The sequence below is a fragment of the Natator depressus genome, chromosome 11 (genome assembly GCF_965152275.1).
Source record: "Natator depressus isolate rNatDep1 chromosome 11, rNatDep2.hap1, whole genome shotgun sequence".
NCBI classification, from domain to species: domain Eukaryota; kingdom Metazoa; phylum Chordata; order Testudines; family Cheloniidae; genus Natator; species Natator depressus.
This window is the reverse complement of record NC_134244.1, coordinates 70,336,392-70,355,302: the sequence shown is the minus strand read 5'-3', so window position 1 is coordinate 70,355,302 and position 18,911 is coordinate 70,336,392. Positions and strand designations below refer to the sequence as shown.

The 18,911-nt window shown below is 41.6% G+C and overlaps 1 protein-coding gene across 4 annotated transcripts in view; it reads left to right on the top strand.

Moving 5' to 3' along the window:
- The window catches only part of AGAP1 (ArfGAP with GTPase domain, ankyrin repeat and PH domain 1), a 680,051-nt gene that overhangs the window by 341,710 nt on the left and 319,430 nt on the right, over window positions 1-18,911 (top strand). For all 4 annotated transcript variants that reach the window (XM_074968160.1, XM_074968159.1, XM_074968162.1 and 1 more), the window contains one exon: window positions 15,412-15,539. In XM_074968160.1, coding sequence (XP_074824261.1) covers window positions 15,412-15,539 — 128 coding nt within the window. The remainder of the gene's footprint in view (window positions 1-15,411; window positions 15,540-18,911) is intronic.

The following is an 18,911-nucleotide window of genomic DNA, read 5'->3' as shown; positions in this document are numbered from 1 at the left end:
CGGACCCAGAAGGAGTGAGATACTTGCTTGAGGGCCCTCCTGATGGGGGCAGCTCTTCGCCCTGTGTCAGAGCCCTCCACCGTAGAACCCATGCCCAGTACATCGGCCTCAGTGCGCAGTGCACCTCCAGCATCGGACTCAGCCCAGCACTGCTTCCTTTTGCTGGTGCCCAGGAAGTGTCAGAAGAAGCGGAGTCACTCAGCACGGAATGACAGAGGGGTCACAGGCAAAGGACCTGTGTCAGGCCATGCACCCTCTGTGGGGCTTCATGGGGATGCTGCTGAAGTCAGACCTCCCAGCCCAGCTCGGGACCCGTCCCCCACTCCAGGCAGGGGCTCCCAGCCTATCGCGAGGCCTTCAGTGCCCGAAGCGGTCCCGGTGGCTAGAGAGCAAAGCTGACCGGCTCTGCAGGGCCACACCAGGTGGACGAAGCGACTCCGCCCCCGGCACCGAAGGGCAAGCCCACTGGGTTGCAACATTGACTGGCAGAGCTTCGCTGGACCACAGGCACAGGTCCCTATCACCGTGGCCCCGGACCCCGGCATTCTCACTGATTTTCAAGTTCCATAAACAAAACAAATTTGTATCCTAAAAAAGGAATGGTGCTACATACTTCATGGAGACTTAATAGCACTTACATGCCATTGTTTTAGTTTTCATTATGTCAGGAGTATTAAATAAAACCAGCAATGATAAATCCAATTTATCAGAGAACTGATGGACAGGATCCCCTGGGAGAATAACATGAGGGGGAAAGGAGTCCAGGAGAGCTGGCTGTATTTTAAAGAATCCTTATTGAGGTTACAGGGACAAACCATCCCAATGTGTAGAAAGAATAGTAAATATGGCAGGCGTCCAGCTTGGCTTAACAGTGAAATCCTTGCTGATCTTAAACACAAAAAAGAAGCTTACAAGAAGTGGAAGATTGGACAAATGACCAGGGATGAGTATAAAAATATTGCTCGGGCTTGCAGGAGTGAAATCAGGAAGGGCAAATCACACCTGGAGTTGCAGCTAGCAAGAGATGTTAAGAGTAACAAGAAGGGTTTCTTCAGGTATGTTAGCAACAAGAAGAAAGTCAAGGAAAGTGTGGGCCCCTTACTGAATGAGGGAGGCAACCTAGTGACAGAGGATGTGGAAAAAGCTAATGTACTCAATGCTTTTTTTTGCCTCTGTCTTCACTAACAAAGTCAGCTCCCAGACTACTGCACTGGGCAGCACAGCATGGGGAGGAGGTGACCAGCCCTGTGCGGAGAAAGAAGTGGTTCGGGACTATTTAGAAAAGCTGGACGAGCACAAGTCCATGGGGGCGGATGCACTGCATCCGAGAGTGCTAAAGGAGTTGGCGGATGTGATTGCAGAGCCATTGGCCATTATCGCTGAAAACTCATGGCGATCGGGGGAGGTCCCTGACGACTGGAAAAAGGCTAATGTAATGTCCATCTTTAAAAAAGGGAAGGAGGAAGATCCTGGGAACTACAGGCCAGTCAGCCTCACCTCAGTCCCCGGAAAAATCATGGAGCAGGTCCTCAAGGAATCAATTCTGAAGCACTTAGAGGAGAGGAACGTGATCGGGAACAGTCAGCATGGATTCACCAAGGGCAAGTCATGCCTGATTAATCTAATTGCCTTCTATGACGAGATAACTGGCTCTGTGGGTGAGGGGAAAGCAGTGGACGTGTTGTTCCTTGATTTTAGCAAAGCTTTTGACACGATCTCCCACAGTATTCTTGCCAGCAAGTTAAAGTAGTATGGGCTGGATGAATAGACTATAAGGTGGATAGAAAGCTGGCTAGATTGTCGGGCTCAACGGGTAGTTATCAATGGCTTGATGTCTAGTTGGCAGCCGGTATCAAGTGAAGTGCCCCAAGGGTCGGTCCTAGGGCCGGTTTTGTTCAATATCTTCATAAATGATCTGGAGGATGGCATGGAATGCACCCTCAGCAAGTTTGCAGATGACACTAAACTGGGAGGAGTAGTAGATATACTGGAGGGTAGGGATAGGATACAGAGGGACCTAGACAAATTAGAGGATTGGGCCAAAAGAAATCTGATGAGGGTCAACAAGGACAAGTGCAGAGTCCTGCACTTAGGACGGAAGAATCCCATGCTCTGCCACAGACTAGGGACCAAATGGCTAGGCAGCAGTTCTGCAGAAAAGGACCTAGGGGTTACAGTGGACGAGAAGCTGGATATGAGTCAACAGTGTACCCTTATTGCCAAGAAGGCCAATGACATTTTGGGATGTATAAGTAGGGGCATTGCCAGCAGATCTAGGGACGTGATTTTTCCCCTCTATTCGACATTGGTGAGGCCTCATGTGGAGTACTGTGTCCAGTTTTGGGCCCCACACTACAAGAAGGATGTGGAAAAATTGGAAAGCATCCAGCGGAGGGGAACAAAAATGATTAGGGGACTGAAACACATGATTTATGAGGAGAGGCTGAGGGAACTAGGATTGATTAGTCTGCGGAAGAGAAGAATGAGGGGGGATTTGATAGCTGCTGTCAACTACCTAAAAGGGTTCCAAAGAGGTTGGATCTAGATTGTTCTCAGTGGTAGCAGATGACAAAACAAGGAGTAATGGTCTCAAGTTGCAGTGGGGGAGGTTTAGGTTGGATGTTAGGAAAAATGTTTTCACTAGGAGGGTGGTGAAGCACTGGAATGCGTTACCTAGGGAGGTGGTGGAATCTGCTTCCTTTGAGGTTTTTAAGGTCAGGGTTGACAAAGCCCTGGTTGAGATGATTTAGTTGGGGATTGGCCCTTCTTTGAGCAGGAGGTTGGACTAGATGACCTCCTGAGATCCCTTCCAACCCTGATGATATATGATTTTATGAATTAGTGCATTTTGGAAAAGATAGCCATAATAGTTAAATGTGGGGGACCTTGCTGACATGCATAGGCCCATTCCAGGATGTACCTTTTACTTTAAAAAAATGTATGGGTACAGTGAAAGTTTTGTTCACCCCAGACTAGGCAAGATTTCACTTCACTGGTCTATTGTGTGGTTTAGAGGTATCCTTGTACTCCAGGTTTAAAGAGCTAGAGCTAGATCTCTCTCTCACCTTGTGTGTTGGACTTTTTACACAAGTATTTTTCCCTCAGGACTACGACTTTCTTTACTGGAATAAAGCTGTACTAATGAGATTTTAGAGTCATCGCTGCTCCTGCCAAAGAAGTTTAATAATGCACAAGAAGTTGACACATGAACAGCCCTATGAACCAACAAAAGACAGCTGTCTCTCAATTCAGTTACTCTAGCAACACTGTTTCTAATGACAATTAGCTCAAATATTTAGCACAATGAGGACTTGGTTCATAATGGAAACATAGACCTTGGTTTTAGGGAGAAGAGCTGACTTAGTGTTCCTCCCTAATGTGAATTCAGACCTCGGCAAGTCAGCCTACCTTCCTTTATGTCTGCACCCTTGAGAGCGAAGCAGGAGTGCTTTGTTTTGTTTTTTAAAACTGGGGTAACTTTTGCTTCAACTACGGTTAACTCTTCTATGTGCGCGTGTATTGGAGTGGAGGTGGAAAGAAAAAAACAATTTGCTTAAATACAAAAATGGTGTCCTGGATTTAAAATACAACGTTCATGTTGAAAAGTAGAATTTTTTTCTTTGTCCAAATTTCAGACTACTCTGCTACTCTTTTCCTGGATGGTACTACTTTGATTCAAATGTTGAAGATTTAAAAAAAAAAAAAAGGCAAAAGACTATTATCTTCCATGGTCCACTATATCGGTGGTTAGTAGGGGATGCATACCAACTGCATGATTTCACGAACAAAACGGTTCTGTTAAGATGAAAGTTTTGAGGGGTAGGAAGATTAAATTAGTTTTTGTAACTTAGGTCAAGCATGAAAAAAGAGGCATTCAAATAAGGACTTCTTGTAAAAATTTGCTCATTTACCAAAAACTTTACATGCCTTAATTTAGCAAGACCTTAAAATTAAATCTGTTGTGTGCCTATTTATGAAAGTGACATCTTAATTTAGAAGGAGTTCATATGAATAGCCTCTTTCGAACACACTCTTAAACATTTAACTGTGTTGGGTGTTAGTTTTATGCTACCTTTATGGATTTTATTATTTTGACTGACTCCTGTACTATGGCCATTTTTCGTTTTATAAATAAAACATGTAATCTGGGTTGTTGTTTTTTTAAAGTTAGCAATTAGATTTTTTATAGGTTTATATCTCTATAGATCATATGGCTCACAGTAAAACCATTCTGAAGTCAAGATAATCTTGTATATAAGCAATGAGAACGTAATTTTCTTTAAAATAAGAATACTCTCAATATCTTTCCTACTTTGGAAATCTATTTTATAAAGATTATGCCAGTATTATAAGCTTCAGTTTTTCATTTTTGCAAAAATCCATCAGCAGAGCTTTTATTCAAATTCACAAATTCCAAGATGAGCTTTGTGGACAGAGCAGACCCTGGAAATATGCAATTAACTGTATTTTCCTTCTAACACAAAATAAATAGGTTTTATTTCTGCTATATTTATCATACATACATACCATATGAATTAAGAAGTCATGGTTAGTGTTCAGATTTAGTCATTTTCTTTTGATGAATCTTGTATTGCAAATGAGAGAGGTACTCCAGTTTAAAGCTAAGCTTTCCAGCAAAGGGAGTCGTGGTTTTATCTGTCTCTAATTAAGGTAAAACCAATGTGCCTTGCACACATCATGAGTCCTAGATATGGCTGCAATAAAGCATAAAATATATGTTAATGTCATGATAGTGTCACTGTAGTTATGTTTTAGAAGGCCATTCAGTACTCTAAACCCCTATTTTCAGTCATCCATAGCTATCAGACATGAACTTTCTGGTTGAATGTTTCATGTTTAGAGCCAAATCCTAGTTCGCTCTTTGGATTCAGTGGAACTGGGGTCTGGCCTTTGAGTCTGAGCCCTGAGATTTAACCCAGGTGATTGGTTACATGTGTTTGTGTATGCAGGTGATGAGGCATGGATATATTTATGTTCCATTTTAAATATTTTTTTCCAGTATTAAGATGTCTCATCCTCATACGGTCACTTTACTCAGTCATGAAGAAAATATAATAAAGAAGTAGAAAACCTGTGGAATGCACCAGCACAGTATGTTAAGATACTTTCCAGTTAAGATTCTATTGTATTTAAGTTAAAACCTAAACAGATTTCACCCTGCCACACATCCAGCTAACTTTACTTTTCCCCTTCCCACCCTCTAAACAACTGCCCCTCAACTAACGAGGGCAGCAGGAGGAGTTCAGCTGATCTGTGGGGGTTTTAAGTGCCTGTCATTTTAAATTTTAATTACTTTTTCATTTCTTCTGATAGGCAAGGCTTGGATTCAATTCTCCTTTCGCAAGGTAGCTTTTGAAGGAGTTGGCAGTTCAGCTATTACCTCACAGATTAACTGTCATTTGTTTCATGTGTGTCAAACTTTGGAGGGTCATGGTGTTTCTTTAGGTCCTTCTAAGGCTCTTATCACCACAGTATTCAAGTGCAGGTAGCCCAGACCATCCAAAAAGCTAATTGAATATTGAATATGTGATCTAATTAAGGGGTGACAGCTACATAAGTGTAATGAAAGAAGCCAAGAGCATTTGCTGTCTGAGATGAGATCAGGTTGTATAATTTTGAATGGAGGAGAGTTGTTTCAGGAAGAATTGGCAACTTTGGGGAGATATCAGACTTGTTGCCGGAATGGGAGAGGATTCAGGAATCTTTGCTGGCTGGGAACGGGGTTTCAGTTAAGGGCAGATCAATTTCTCCCTCTAACAAAGGATAAAACTAAGCAATTCAGTGCTTAAAAAGTACATTAAATTTGAGAATTTATAGATATAAGAAGTTGTCGTGATAGTGTTCCCACAACAACGTTGCCTTGGTTACATTGAACAAATGAGTATGTAGTATTTTTGATGACTGTTCATTCTGTTGAGTGTATTTTTGAGTTTGAATATAGTCTCCAGCCACACTATGGATATCTCTCTTGCCATTTGTAGTTATATACCAATCTGAGTGTTTCTAATACAGTTATTTTCATTATTTAGTCTTTGCTTGGATTTTCAGTCTTCAGATGCTGCCTCACATTGTGATTGAAGGCAAGGTTTTTGTGGGTAGAGTCCTGCGCGGATACAAAATTTGTATCCAAATCCAATCCACAAACATGGTCCACGGATATCCGCATCTGTGGATATAAAGCGGATATCCACAGATTTGCAGGGCTCTATTTGTGGGACATTCTGCTTGTGACACCGTAAGCAGCACAGAGTAATACAGGGAGCTGGTAGACATGGATGCTGCCATCCCGACCTTTTCTAGGATACAAGTTTAAAAAGGCTGAGGTGGGAATAGCCATGTGAATCCCAAATGTACATTCTCTACTCAAATAGCGCTAAAAAGTGATCAAAGAAGCCTGTCTCCTCTTATATCCGCTTGTATTAACTTAGATGGTTTGAAATACACCCCTTCTGTTTTTCACAAAGACTTTCCTCACAGCAACTGTGGGAAAAGACAGGTCATAATAGGCCATCCAAATTCTAGCATAGGATTGTGACCCTGATATCAGTGTTGTGATCAGATAAAGGAAAAGCGCGCACACCACCCTTCTTCTTCAGAGCAACTAACTTGGGTGAACCTGACTGTAGTAAATGTTCAGACAGATGAGAGCTTGGAGGAAATATTTCTCTTTGAAAGTCCAGAAAAGTTTCCCCTGACTTCTGGGACTTCTGTATCCTTGTGTTAGGCTGTTGCCTCAAAAAATTAGAAGCTTCTAGGAAAAAGTCTGGCTTCTAGGTCTCGCTGGTGTTTTTGAAATGTGTGTGAAACAATGTACTGTGTGTTAATGGGTAGACCTAAGGAGAAAACAGCTCTTGTACCAACTGCTTGTCTCTGCTATTCTATTGCATAGTATGGTCTTTGCTTTTGAGTAAGAATATTTTACCTGTTGTGGGAAATATTTAGGGCTATATCAGCCCTTGAGGAAAAATAGGTCAGATATATTCAGTAATGTGACGGTGATCAAGTGGTTGGTTCAAATAACAGTTTATAAGTAGAGAGGGTAAAATTGTTCCCTGTGATAGTTTAAATAATCAGCAGTTTATTGTGGATTGCTTTCTGGTTTCCTTTCATGGTAATTTGGAAAGAGAGCACAGGGCCAACATTTTAAATGTGCATGCCTATGTTTATGCTGTAAGTGGTAACTCCTCAGTTCCAATTTCAGGAAAGAAGCAAATATTTTCCTTAATTGGTAATGTGTCTAGGGTGAGACAGAAAAAAGAACTTTTGCAAGGAAGGTGGCCTTTATTTATCTGTGAGATTTTTAATTCAGTTTTTGGTCTTAATATTGGCCTTTAACATGTATAGTGAAGATCTGACCTTTGCTTTGCTCTCTGCATTCACATAATGATTTTTAAAATATTCTAATATATGACTTCCATGATGCCAGATCAATAAACCAATAGTTCTGAAATGACAGAGTATTACGATATTCCTCTGTAATTTAAACATGATTAGCTGATGAAGGTTATGATCAATATGCTAGAAGAAGATAAATTAATTGATATCCTTTCAGGATGATAAGAGGCTTATTGCAGGTGGGATGTAACTAATGAAGCTGCTTCTTCATATATATATGAGCCATTTTTAATACAATATATTCTCACTAAATCATGGTTCTGCCATCATTCATTTATATGAAAAACATAAGCTGCAGACCAGTTCCTTATTAAAATTACATTCATCTGAAAAGAAATTGTATGCATACACAATATCTAAACTAAACAATATCACTGTCTACATTATAATGTACTGGGAAAAATCATCTGCTCATTTACATAAATATTTTTTATACTATGTAAACAAGAAAGATTGAATACTGTTGAATTTAATTACATCAGACTTCTAATTTCTTATATCAGCCTCAACAATGGTTGCAGTAATTCCAGTGTAGTTACAGTTACTGGTGTGGGCAGAGCTAATGGACTACAGACTCCTTTACAAGTTTTCTTCCAGAATTCCTGCAGATTCTAGGACAAAGTTCATAAAACAAGTTTCCCAGTTTCATTTAGAGAAATTAATTTAGATCTTAGCCTGATCAGCTTTCAGAGTGTGCGCAAACTGAATGGTATTTGAAATTAACTTTTGTACTAACAGACAAAAAACTTAGTTAGGGTGGCAACTGTGTATAACAAGAGCTATTACGATTAAAAACAGAAGACCCACCTGAATTTTTTCAAGTATGGAAATGAACAAATTAAGTGAAGGCAGCTAAGCGTTCATGTACAGTTCATACAGTCTTTTTTTAAATAAGTGTGTGTATAAAATACTACACTGTATATTTAAAAAAAAAAAACTTTGTCTGCCATTATATTCTTGCCTCACCTTACCCTGTAGACCAATAATTTTGTTTTATTCACCCACCCTGCCTCGTATACAGTTCCGAGTCTCAATACTCATTACCTTGTCTGGGGCATAAAAATCCCTCAAACTGTGAACCAGCAAATAGATATGGCCTATAGACAATCCTCCATTTCCCACACTCTTTATCAGCAAGGCAAACCAAAACAAACATAGTCCAACCCTTTTTTGTTCAGAATACTGCTCACCGTGGTCAAGAGACCCCCAATAAATTCCATCCTATTCCTCAGATATGGTCCAATATCACCTTTCCCCAACACATAATTCCACAATGAGGCAGGAAAAACTAATCTACTTTTTCTAACCTCCACGTGTGCACCGGAAATCCCATTATGCTAAACAGTATATTTTACATTCCCAGGGAGCTGCAAACCTTGAGGGTAGCCTATCCATCAAACCATAGAGGAGAGAAAGGAGTCAACATGTCTTTTAGAATGTATTGCATTTTCATTTACAGTTCATGGTTTCAAAAGTGTCTAAAACTGGTGTCGTGTGTGTAACCCTGTTTGATCAATGGCAGGTGCCTGTGTGTGTGTAAGATGTGCTATTTTTACATGTGTATGTTGTTTGCATGCTTGAAGTATGACTGTACTTGAATATTCGTTTACCTTCCCTTTAACTGTTCGTTTCCTTACTTTACAAAAGCTAGAACATTCCTCACCACACATACCTAGTAATAATCTTAATTTACACTTAATAAAGTTTGTTTGCTTTTTTTAAAAATTGCAGGGCCAGCTTAGAACATGCGTGCTCCAAAGATTCTCATCACTCCCCAGGGTCTCTGGTTCTTTGCCCTTCAGCATTTTGTAGCACATTGTTTCCCAGGCCCCCAGCTTTCTGCCATGTGGAGCTTAGGAGCGAGCCATAGCATTCCCTTTTGTAGCTTGTATGGATTCAGACGGAACCCATTTTGACATGTAGACTTCCTAAAGTATACATGCCTGAAAAATACAAAGCTAGTTTTCGTAAACAGTAGAGTTAGGGCCCTACCAAATTCACGGCTATGGAAAACACGTCCCGGACCGTGAAATCTGGTCTCCCTCCATGAAATCTGGTCTTTTGTGTGCTATTACCCTATACTGTACAGATTTCACAGGGGAGACCGGGGTTTCTCAAATTGGAGGTCCTGACCCAAAAGGGAGTTGCGGGGTGTGGTCACAAGGTTATTTTAAGGGGGTCACAGTATTGCCACCCTTATTTATGCACTGCCTTCAGAGCTGGATGGCATGCTTCTAGACTTAGCAGTCACAGCTCCGTGGACTCTTCCCCTCAGGCCAGACTTGACCTCGCAGGATCAAGGGAGGCTCATCCATCCGAACCTCTCAGGCCTACATCTGACAGCATGGCTGTTGTGTGGTTGAATCCAGAGGAGGGGGCATGCTCTGAGCATGTGCAGCAGGTCTTGCTAGGTGGTAGAAAACCCTCTATCAGGGCAACCTACCTGGCCAAATGGCAACACTTCTCATGTTGGGCAGTCGAGCGAAGCCTTTCTCTGACACAGGTATCATTGCAGTCTGTCCTAGAGTTCCTCCTCCATCTAAAGCTCCAAGGCCTATCACTGTCCTCTAGAAAGGTCCATTTGGCAGCAGTTTCAGTGTTCCATCCCCCAAACCATGGCAGGTCAGTCTTCGCACAGGAAATCACAGGCAGTTTCATCAAAGGGCTGGGAAGGTTCTATGCACACGTTTGTGACCCATCCCAACTGGTTCCGTCTAGTCTCTCTGGGCCACCCATCAAGACTTTGGCATTATGGCTGTTCTGCTACTCTCCTGGAAGGTTGCTTTCCTGGAGGTGATCACTTCAGCAAGAAGGGTTTCTGAGCTTCAGACTTTAACCTGTGAACCTCCTTATACCATCTTCTTCAAGGACGAGGTCCGGCTGTGTCCCCACCCAGCTTTTTTGCCTACGGTGGTGTTGCAATTTCAACCAGGATATCTTTCTACCAGTCTTCTGCCTGAAACCGCACAAGTCGGAAGAGGAATGGTTTCTGCATTCTCTGGACGTAAGAAGGGCCCTAGCCATTTATATTGACAGGACAAGATTTCGCAAATCAATGCAGCTTTTTGTTGTGATAGCGGACAGGATGAAAGGCCTTCTGGTGTTGGCTCAAAGGATCTCTTCCTAAATCACCGACTGTATCCAAGCCTGCTATGAGCAAGCAGGGATCCTGCCTCTGGCCATTGTGAAGGCTCATTCCACAAGAACGCCGGCATCCTCAGGGTCACATATTCTGATACAGGGCCGCGATTTGGTTGTCGGTGCATATGTTTGCATCGCACTACGCCATCATCGCACAGGCCAGAGATGATGCCAGCTTCTGCAGAGCTGTGTTACAAGCTGCACGTCCATGAACTCCAAGCCCACCTCCAGGGATATTGCTTGTGAGTCACCTAACATGGAGTCGACATGAGCAAGCACTTGAAGAAGAAAAAATGGTTACCTTCCTTTCGTAACTGTTCTTCGAGATGTAGCTCATGTCCATTCCGTGACCTGCCCTCTGTCCCCGCTGTCAGAGTTGATGGCAAGCAGGAACAGCGCATGCATACCTAACATGGAATGGACATGAGGAACACATCTTGAAGAACAGTTACAAAAGGTAGGTAAACGTTTTTTCACTGTGTGCAGGAGCTGCTACCAATATAGGGTACTCACCTTTGGTGGTGTGAGATCACTAAAATTATTTACTAAGATACTGTTGGTCGCAGCAGCTCACTTCCAATGCCACGGGTTGTCAGTTTTCCCCTACATCGATAAGTGGCTGTTAATGCGGAAATTTTACCAGGAGGCTTTGGCATCAACTGGGTCCCTGACCAACCTTCTACAATCACAGGGATTATGCATAAATACAGAGAAGCCCATTTTGATTCCAATCCAGCATATAGAATTTGTAGGGGGGGACTCTGGACTCTTTATCAGGGCCAAGGGAAATTCTGGTGCATAAAGGAACTTGGTGCTCAACTTAGACTGAGCTACAGGCACATGTCTGTTTCTGTCTCATTCTTCTGGGTCACATGGTTTCCCTGCACATGTGACCCCCTTCACAAGGCTCCATCTTCCCTGCCTGGGGGCCTGACTCAGGTCAGTTTATTCCCCAAGCAGAAATAGTATGAGCAAGCTAGTCTAGCTCCCCCAAGTATGAGAGGTTCTCTATCCTGATGGGAAAACAAGGATAAGGTCCTAGTTATTCTCCCTCTGCCCTGCCCCATCAGAGAAGACACTGATCACAGATGCTTGGCTGTTAGGCTGGGGTGCTCACCTACACAAGCGTACACCACAAGGGGCATGGTCTACACAGGAGACCAGGGTGCACATGAACCTGCTAGAATTGTGGCACTCTGTGAAGCCTGCATGCATTTTCATCCCATCATTCAGTTCCTACCTATTCAAGTGATGTCACACAACATGTCAGCAGTGTCCCTGCATCAGCTAACTGGGAGCAATAAAGCTTTGGAACTGGTATATTCCCCAACAAATCGCCCTGTCGGCAGCATACCTGCCAGGGATGCACAACACGCTGGCAGACAGCCTTGGCAGATATTTCTCCCAGGACTGTGAATGGGAGATTCACAGTTTCATCGTAAACATGTGGGGATTCCTATCCTGGGACATTTGGGCATCCCCCGGAAACAGGAAATGTGAAATTTATTGCTGTGCAGGAACGCAGGGTTAAGATTCTGGAGAATATGCACTCCTAGTTCCCTAGTAAGGGTAACTTATGTATGCCTTCCCAGGCATTCCTCTCTTACCTCAGGTTTCAGAGTAACAGCCGTGTTAGTCTGTATTCGCAAAAAGAAAAGGAGTACTTGTGGCACCTTAGAAACTAACCAATTTATTTGAGCATAAGCTTTCGTGAGCTACACCTCACTTCATCGGATGCATAAAGTGGAAAATACAGTGCTGGAAATGGCCCACCTTGATTATCATACACATTGTAAGGAGAGTGATCACTTTAGATAAGCTATTACCAGCAGGAGAATGGGGTGGGGGGAGAGAAAACCTTTTGTAGTGATAAACACCCATTTTTCATGGTCTGTGTGTATAAAAACATCCTCACTGTATTTTCCACTTTATGCATCCGATGAAGTGAGCTGTAGCTCACGAAAGCTTATGCTCAAATAAATTGGTTAGTCTCTAAGGTGCCACAAGTACTCCTTTTCTTTTTGCTCTCTTACCTCAGGTTCTGAGGAAGTTCAGGCAGCATGGGGCACTGGTTGTGTTGCTTTGCTCCCAGATGGCCTGGGGAACCTCCAACCATCTTCAGATGTCAGCATGACTGTGCATTAGTTCCCAGAACTTCCTGGACCTGCTGACCCAGGACAGGCAGAATCAACTATCCCAGTCCAGCTTCCCTCCACTCGACAGCCTGTTTTTTTTTGGATGAACATCAAACCTGGAAAATACGTGGTTGGAAGCAGTTTAAAGACGATAGTAGAAAAGAGTCTACTAGGAAGTGTTACACAGCCAAGTGAAAACACAATCGTCAGTTCCTGAGGACTCTGACATCCCTATTATTTTGGAGTATCTTTTATTCTTAAAGACCTTGGGTCTCTCAATTAGCTCATCTCTCCTGTCATCCTCTGATTGACTACTCCTGTTTTTATCCTCCTGTAACCGTATGTTTTTTGAAAGGCCAGGTTAGAACTTTTCCACCTGTGAGTAGGCCCATTCTGACATGGGATTTCAATTTGGTCCTCTCAACTCTCACAAGACCTCCACTGGAACTCTTGTCTTCATGCTCCTTATCCCATTTAGCCATGAAAGTCACCATTCTAGTGACCATCACCTCAGATAGAAGGGTGGATTAACAGAGAGCTCACCATATATGCAGTCTTTCACAGGGATAAAATGGCTCTGAGACTACATCCTAAGTTTTCTCCTGAAGTGATCTTGGATTTCTATGTGAATCAGTCAGTCAACCTACCTACCTATCTTCTTCCCAAAACCTCATGCCATTAGTGAAGACAGAAGAGTTCACTTCTTGGGCATCCATTTAGCCATGGCGTTCTACCTACAAAGAACAAAACTATTTAAAAAATCGTCTAGACTATTTATATCTTTCTCAGAATTGATGAGATGGGAAGCAATCCCCTCCCAAAGGCTTTACAAGTGGATGTCAGAGTGCATTCTCCTGTTATGAGTTGACAAACGCTCGTCTGCTGTGATATTATACTAGAGCCCAGGCCTCCTTGCTAGCCTTGCTGCAAGTTGATCCTACTGTCAGTTGCATTCGCTTGAAGAAGAAAGCGTAGTTACTTACCTTGTACATTAACTGGAGTTCTTCAAAAAATGTGGTTGCTATATATTTTCCACTGTCTCTTCCCCTCTGCTTTGGGTCTTGGATACAATTCATTGTAGAGAAAGAACTGGAGTGGCATACAAGGAGGAGATGGGTGCAGGCATAGAGCAATGGACACTGCTAGCAAAAAAGTCTTCTGGTCTCAGGTGCATGGAGCGCATGTGCACCCACAGTTGAGTACCGACCACACATCTTGAAAAACTCAGTTATGGTACATGGTAAATAACTGCTCGTTATGTGTCTGACCTCATTTGGGTTTTTTGGAAGTTCTAAGTCTCTTTCTCACTCTCCTTCCACCTCTCCTCCCATTTAGACACAGTAGCTAGTGATCATTCCCACTGACTAACCTTTTGTAATAGTTTAAAATGAATATTTATTTAATATAGTAATGCAGGGGTTCCAAAATTTTGGTTCCTGGCCCCAGGTGGTGGTTTTCAGGGAGCTGACTGGCCAACGTGGCCTAATTCTTGATCCCCAAGTTTCATTCAAGTTCTTAGGAGCTCTAGATTTTTTGCACCTATGAAAATCAGGGCAACAGTGGTTTCTCCTTTTCCTTTCCTTAATTCCAGCTGAAAAACCAAATAAATAGAAACGGTGTTTTCACTTTACTCAGAATCACTCCCCATTCTTCCCTTCCCTTCCCCATATAGGAAGAAATATTAACCTCTTCACAACATATGTGAGGTTATAGTTCATTATGGAGCAGTTTCTGTAGCTATATTCTGTCACAATTTGTCCTTTAATCCCCTCTTTCAAATGAAATAATTTAGTTACCTTAGGAAATAAACAGGAAAAGGTGAAATTATATAAAATAACATGACATAGTTAGTGGTATATGGTGGCCCTGTTTTAAAACTGGTTTAATAAACAGGAGTGATACTGTGTTTTATTATGTAAATATTGTTTATACAGTGAGCATCTCATGTTTTCAAGTATTAACAGTGAATTTTCGAGAATTCTGTGCTGTTTAGGGTTGCACATATAGTAGAAATTTCCATACCCATTATCAATTAGTAACCCTGCACCAGTGTGTTATAGGCATAACAAAGGTGTTTTTACCAGGATTCTTTAAGGGTTTGTCTACACGTGATGGGTTCCTGTGTAATTGTTCCTGAATAACTCCATGTGTGGACGCTCTTGTTACAGAACAAGAGTGCCTTGTTTGTGTTTAGCAGAATGGAGTAGGGCACTCTTGTTTCAGAGTAAGAGTGTAAACTCGTGGAATTATTCAGGAATAGCTATTGCACTTTAAATTTACACCCTACCTTTGTCTGTTTACTTGCAAGTGTAGACAAGCCAAAACCATACTCAGTGCAGCTAGCATGCGCTAACATTTCCTTTGTTATAAGAACCCTTGAAGCGCTACCCATTATCAGAAATGGGTAAGAATTTCTAGTTTCCCTTATGTTTTAGATGAATGAAGCTGACTTTCAAATATCCATTGACTGAAATAAATGCAGAGGGATACAATGATGAGCACACCACAGAAAAACAAAATAATAAAGTCTGCCAGCTTAGATTTTTTTGAAGTAATAGCTTCGATTTTAGGACCTCAGACCTTGAAGATTAGTAGTTTAGAATTGTTTCCTGCCTGTGTTCTTGTCTATGTTCTGTACACGTTTGAATTGTGATACCTTGCAGCCTACACTTTTGCTTAATCATTTACATGATTATCTCTTTTTTTGTTTTTGTTTCAGTTGCCCAGAAGATTGTGGCAACAAGGAAGAAACAGCAGCTTTCAATAGGCCCCTGCAAATCTTTACCAAACTCTCCAAGTCACTCGTCTGTGTGTTCTGCCCAGGTTTCTGCTGTACATATCAGCCAGGTACAGAATGGAATGCTTGTATTGAAAAGAAAATGATGGAATGTCAGAGTGCATTTAAAGCCATTACTTTTTTTGCTGCTTTGTCAGCAGTTAGATTTTTCTAAAAGCTTACTGCGATCTCTAGTATAAAACAGTGTGTTCATAATTGGCTCGACTTTGCTTTAAGTAACTGCTGTGACAAAACATTTTTATTGGGAATTGGCTTTAAAACAATTCTTGGTCATGCTGGTTATGTTCTGCAGCCTGCTGGTATGAGTGGAGGGATTGTTATAGTCACAAGATTTGCTGTTCTGCTTTTTTAATTAGCTTACAGTGCTTTGGTCATTGCCCTGGTTTAATCATACACTGAACAGTAGTTGGTACATCTCAACAGTTAACACACTTCAGTCTCAAATTTGGCACCACCATTCAATTTTATTACCCATTTCCCCTGTGCTCAATTGAAATCATACACCTTTAGTGACATTACTGTGAATGTTTGCTGAATTATTTACATTGCAGTAAATTGTTTGACGGCCAGAAAGTACCAGGTAAAAAATTAAACTGCTGCCTTCTATGCTGAAATACATTACTAATTTGCAATCAATGTTATAATGTATACAAACTGGATACCTGCATAACATTTAATGCTCGTAACAGTCCCATACTTTGTATGCTAGTGTATCTTTCCCCAGTATCTAAATTTAATTTTCCAAAAAGTGTACATTATAATCTTTCTTGTACTTACTGTGTCTGATATTTTGAAAGATCTTAAAATAGATTGTGAACATAGTGCAACATTGTCTTGCAATATTTATTATTGTGATATCTTGTTTGGTGCTATTTTGAATGAAAATTCCATTCTGTTGAAATATTTAGGAACATTAGGAATAGGCAAGTTTAATTGTTTCCTTGCTTTTTTCAGCTTAACACAACACTATTCAATGTTAATACAAGTATGAAAGGCAAGAGAAAAATAAATTAAAAATTATGAGATATTTAAGAACAGTATCATAATATTCATAATATTTCTGCAGTATTTACTGCTTCTTTGTAACTTTGTTTTTTCTTTTTCTTTTTTCTAATCATTTTGAAAGGTGGAGAATAAATACTTCTCAAAAGGTGTATGTTTCATTGGATTCCACTCATGTCCATCCACCTAATGTGAGATTATGTGAGAGCTGCCATTGGACTCATATTTTGAACCTTTCGAGGCCCCACAGTTGTGCCTCTGTCTCATTTTCTCTCTCTCCCTCCCACACCAGTCAGGTATCCATGTTGCCTGGTCACTTCCTCTTTTGCTGCCATTAGCAGTGTCAGATGCTGTCCTGGCTCAGTGATGGGATTCAGTTCATAAAATGTTTTCGGCCACTGTAGCCGTTGATAGAGCCTTTCGTTAATCCCCATTAATGAAATGCCATGACTAAATATTTATTCATTTTTGTTGGACACATCAGCTGTCTTTTCACCAGGATATTTTCAGACTGGGTTTTTATGGAGCTTCATTGTGTGCCTGTGACAGGGCATATGTATGCTGCTCTCCTTTCTCCCAGTATCTGCAGCTGGTGGAAGAAATGGTAAAGCAACTTCCTAATAAGAGGGAGAAGCCCTGCCACACCCCAAAGGCTGTCTGCAGGATATATAGAGAGGAGCAGGCACCTGGACCTTATTGAGGGAAGATTGTATTTGAGTGAATTTGTTTATCTAGAAAATGTCTAGGACTGGGCTTGGTAAGTATCTGGCTCAAATTCCACTGTCAAATACATTTGCAGTGCCCTTAAATTGTCCTTTGGGCTGGTTACTGAAGGTCTGGTAGCATCCTCATTGCAGCCTAGATCTTGCAGAGGCAGTGGAGAAAAACCCATTTTCCTTGACAATACTCTGGATGTGTGGTGGTCACTGGCTGTGGCTGAAACTGGCTGGACTTCTGTGGTGTGGTGGTTTCAGGCTGTAAACTGTGACAATGGGATGCAAAGGCAACATTTTGCTTATAAACTACAAACCCTTTAGGCAAAGGACATTTTGCTTATAAACTACAAACCCTTTAGGCAAAGGACATACATTGATCTGTGGAAGTGGGCTTACCCTCCCACCCTCCAAAGAATATACTCAAACTCTACTGTCTCAATAATAGAAGATGCAGGAAACTGAATTTGTCCTGGCAAAGAATATCCCCAAATCCATGCTATCAAAAGAAATGTATTATTTTATTCCAAATACTTCCAGGTGCTTTAAAACCCAGGAAGACTTTGTTCTATGTTAGATCTAGAGAATACATTAACTGTCTGCTAGGGAAGAATTAACAATTGTGTTGCGGGGTCACCATATTTCTTCTAGACTCTACAGAGGAAGACAACTAGCTACATGCACACTTCTCAGATAGGAGAGTCTCAATTTCATGATATTGTAACATTGCTGCCAATGCTGTTCTGGCCTGGCATCTGCATTGCTTGTTATGAAGTACTTAGTGATAGCAACTTACCTGCACAAGATGTCAAGTGAATACGTTGTACTATTTGAATAATCCGTCACCCTGGAATGGATACAAGGATCAACCCAGCCACTGTTGGGATGCTGGTGTCACTGTAGTTCAAAGTAAATTGTCTGACCTCACAGCTAGTCACCAGAAGACAAGTGGGAGTATACAGGAGCTGTGATTGGAGTCTGGGAGCTTTGACTTGACTTGTCCTTCCTTCCCAAATACGGTATGAGAAAAAGGGTTTGTCTTTGACACCAGCAGGCATTGGCAAGTATCATGTTACAAATTTTGGGTGGCTTGATGGTCATAGATGTATTGGCAGCGTCCATGGCATGTCTGTATGTGAGGCAGTCTTACTGTATCTTGGTTACTGGTAATCTCAAGGTACATGGTCAAATTACATCAAGGATATATGTGGGTTGATATATGAGCTTTTTTGATTTGATGGCAGTTCAGGGACAATATTCAGTTTAGGTTTGGAATTCCAGATTCTTCAAACTCAAACTGTAGGAAAAGCAACTGAATGGTGATTCAGTTGAGGAGCCCACGCAGAGGGTCCATCATACTTGGGGCACTCAGTTTCTCCAAGTGTAAAGTCTTTACGTAAATATCCTAGAAATCAGAGTATTTTTAGATTCACCAAGGACCTTCAGGGGCTTAGTACAATACTCTGAAAATTTGGTGGCCTGATCAAACCAGACAATCAGGTTACCATGTTTCCAGTGAATAAAGGAGAACATCATACTATATATTCTGAAGCCTTTCCATTGTGGGTGTGGGCTCTGTCCCACAAGGCATTCCTGGTGGCCCCTTTCCTGCCAAGGAAGGAAAGTGTAACTGCAGATGAAGCAGCCAGGAATGGACCTGAGTGAATGGCCCCTTAACTGGGGATTAGTAGTGTATTAAATCTTTTA